Here is a 2,828-nt window from a genome sequence, read left to right on the forward strand (position 1 = left end):
GGCCACATTATCTATCTTGAAATAAAAATATATATAAGTCAGGGCTTAAAAGTCCTTCAGAACAAGATCATTTTTTACGTTTCTCAGGCTGGTTTCAAACTCCTGAGCTCAAACGATCCGCCCGCCTCGGCCTCCCAGAGTGCTAGGATTACAGGCGTGAGCCACCGCGCCCGGCCACAAAGCATTTTTTTTTTTAGCAGCAATGAATCCTTGTCAAAAGTTTTTAATTTTGAAGAAGTCTCATTTATTAATTTTTCTTCTTATGGATTATGCTTTTGATATCAAATCTGAGAACTCTTTGCCTAGCTATAAAGCCCTAAGATTTTCTCACATTTTTCTAAAAGTTTTAGTAGTTTTATCTACTACTTTTAAATCCCTGATTCATTTTGAGTAAATTTTTATGTAAGGTGAGAGACTTAATTCATGGTTAAAGTTTGTGACTGTAGATGTACCATTTGTTGAAAAGGCTATCCTTCCTTTATTTAATTGCTTTTACACCTATACCAAAAATCAGGTGGGCTTATTTGTGTGAATCTATTTCTGGGTTCTCTGTTACATTGATCTATATGTCTGTCCCTCCACCAATACTACACAGCACTGATTCCTGTAGCTGTATAAGTCTTGAAATCAGGTAGACTTTTATGTCTTTGATTTCTTTTGTCATCATTCTGTAGTTTTCAACATATAAGCCCTATATACATGTTTTGTTAGATTTTTTAGATTTACCCCTAAATCTTTTTTTTTGAGTAATTGTAAATAGTATTTTTAATTTCAGTGTGCATGTGTTCATTGCTAATATATAGAAATACAATTGATTTTTGTATGTTTATTTTGTATCCTGCAGCCTTGCTGAACTCACTTGTAAATTCTAAGTTTTTTTGTAGGTTTGTTAGGATTTTCTATGTTCACAGTCATGTTATCTGCAAATAGAGGTGGTTTTATTTTCTTCCTTTACAGTCTTTATGTCTTTTATTTCCTTTTCTTGCCTTATTGCACTGGATAGAACTTTCAGCAGTATGTTGAATAAGAGTGGTCTTAGTGGACATCTTTCCTCACAATCTTATAGGAAAATATTGTCTACTTCACCATTAAGTATGTAGCCTATGGAGTTTTGTAGATGGTTATCAAGTTGAAAAAGTCCCTCTTTTTTCCCCTATTTTTCTGAGAGTTGTGCAACTTTTGCTTGAATGTCTCCAGAGAGGCTGTTTCTTACTTGGAAAATGAGGGTATTATAAAATGACTACTGAGGCCCGTTAAAGTTCTTTGATAAAATCCAAACTTCTGTTGCTTTAATCTTTTTTTTTAAAAAAAGCCTCTTCCTTTTCATTAAGTGAAATTAGTTTGCTCTATCCTGAAGTTACAATTCTTTAGCATGTATACTAATATTTTAAAACTCTATTATCATTAATGATCTGGGAAACTGGGGGGAGGGGTGGCATATTACATACACAGAAATTTACAAAATATGAACAATGATTACCTAACTCCTCAGTTAACCTAAAAACAATTGTTTATAGATTAACAACCTTTTTTTTTTTAATTTTTAAATCAGGTGACTAATAAACATACCAAAAGAATATGGCTGCACAAATACCAGAATCTGATCAGATAAAACAGGTAAGGTATTCTAATTAAGGGAAAGGGAGTTTGCAAAACAACGTAAAGGCACCACTGGATGCAACCATGTCAGTCAAAATAAGTGTTTCTGTTTCATTTTCCAAAAGTGGATATTAAATGATGTGAAGCATGTGTATTTTTCATTTGACTGATAAGGAAACATATTCAACTAGAAAATAAGACTATGTTATAGATCGTATTATACCCATTTAAGCTAGCAAAAGAACCTATGATTTCAGGTATTACAGGATATTTTGTCTAAATACAAATTATTGGTAATTTAAGTTTCAAAGCATATTTGTTTTAAAAATCAAATATTAAAGAACCTTCTGATTTGTTTGTAGTTTAAGGAATTTCTTGGGACCTACAATAAACTTACAGAAACCTGCTTTTTGGACTGTGTTAAAGACTTCACAACAAGAGAAGTAAAACCTGAAGAGGTATGAAAAGATGTTGCTCACTAAAAATTCTCCAAGCTTGTCATGAATAATATAAATAGAATCACACTAAGCATTTCACTTGTTCCTACTTACTACCGGAATTTGGGCTACCTGTTATGTTCCATTGCTTTGAGGCACTGAAACAGCTAAGGACCCCATGGCATTGAGGGGTTTTTATTGTTGTTTCTTGGTATGATTTTTTGAGACAAGGTCTTGCTCCATTTCCCAGGTTAGGGTGCAGTGGCATCATCATAGCTCATTGCAACCTCCAACTTGTGGCTCAAGCAATTCTCCTGTCCTAGTCTCCTGAGTAGCTGGGACTAATAAGCACATGCCACCATGGCTGGCTCATATTTCTATTTCTTGCAGACATGAGGTCTCAGTGTTGCTCAGGCTGGTCTCAAACTCCTGGCCTCAAGTGATTCTCCTTCCTCGGCCTTCCAAAGTGCTAGGATTACAGGCGTGGGCCACTACACCTGGCCTCACTGAGTTTAACAATGCCAAATTTAATATGACAGTCATATTGTACCAAGGCAGACCATTTTAGAGATGCCTGGGGCTGTTGAGTTATTGTTCCACAGCAAAGATTTTTACTAATTACCTTTCAGTCAAGATGGCCTGGCTAGAGAAACTTGACACAGCCTTTCTCTCTGGCCCTGAGAACTCTAGTTGACTCTGGAAAAAGCAAAGCTTGAATTTGCTGACTCATATTGCATAGGTGGACTCTGAAAACCCAACCCTATTAGAAGTCTTTTTTTTTTTTTTTTTTTT

At 35.1% G+C, this 2,828-nt stretch overlaps 1 protein-coding gene across 2 annotated transcripts in view; it reads left to right on the forward strand.

Moving 5' to 3' along the window:
- The window catches only part of TIMM9 (translocase of inner mitochondrial membrane 9 homolog (yeast)), a 35,772-nt gene that overhangs the window by 25,914 nt on the left and 7,030 nt on the right, over positions 1–2,828 (forward strand). For both annotated transcript variants that reach the window (XM_012663830.1, XM_012663831.1), the window contains exons 2-3: positions 1,553–1,617; positions 1,962–2,057. In XM_012663830.1, the coding sequence (XP_012519284.1) occupies positions 1,579–1,617; positions 1,962–2,057 (135 nt within the window). In that variant the 5' untranslated portion in view covers positions 1,553–1,578. The remainder of the gene's footprint in view (positions 1–1,552; positions 1,618–1,961; positions 2,058–2,828) is intronic.

Source organism: Propithecus coquereli, unplaced genomic scaffold (assembly GCF_000956105.1).
Source record: "Propithecus coquereli isolate 6110/MARCELLA unplaced genomic scaffold, Pcoq_1.0 Scaffold83, whole genome shotgun sequence".
Classification (NCBI taxonomy): domain Eukaryota; kingdom Metazoa; phylum Chordata; class Mammalia; order Primates; family Indriidae; genus Propithecus; species Propithecus coquereli.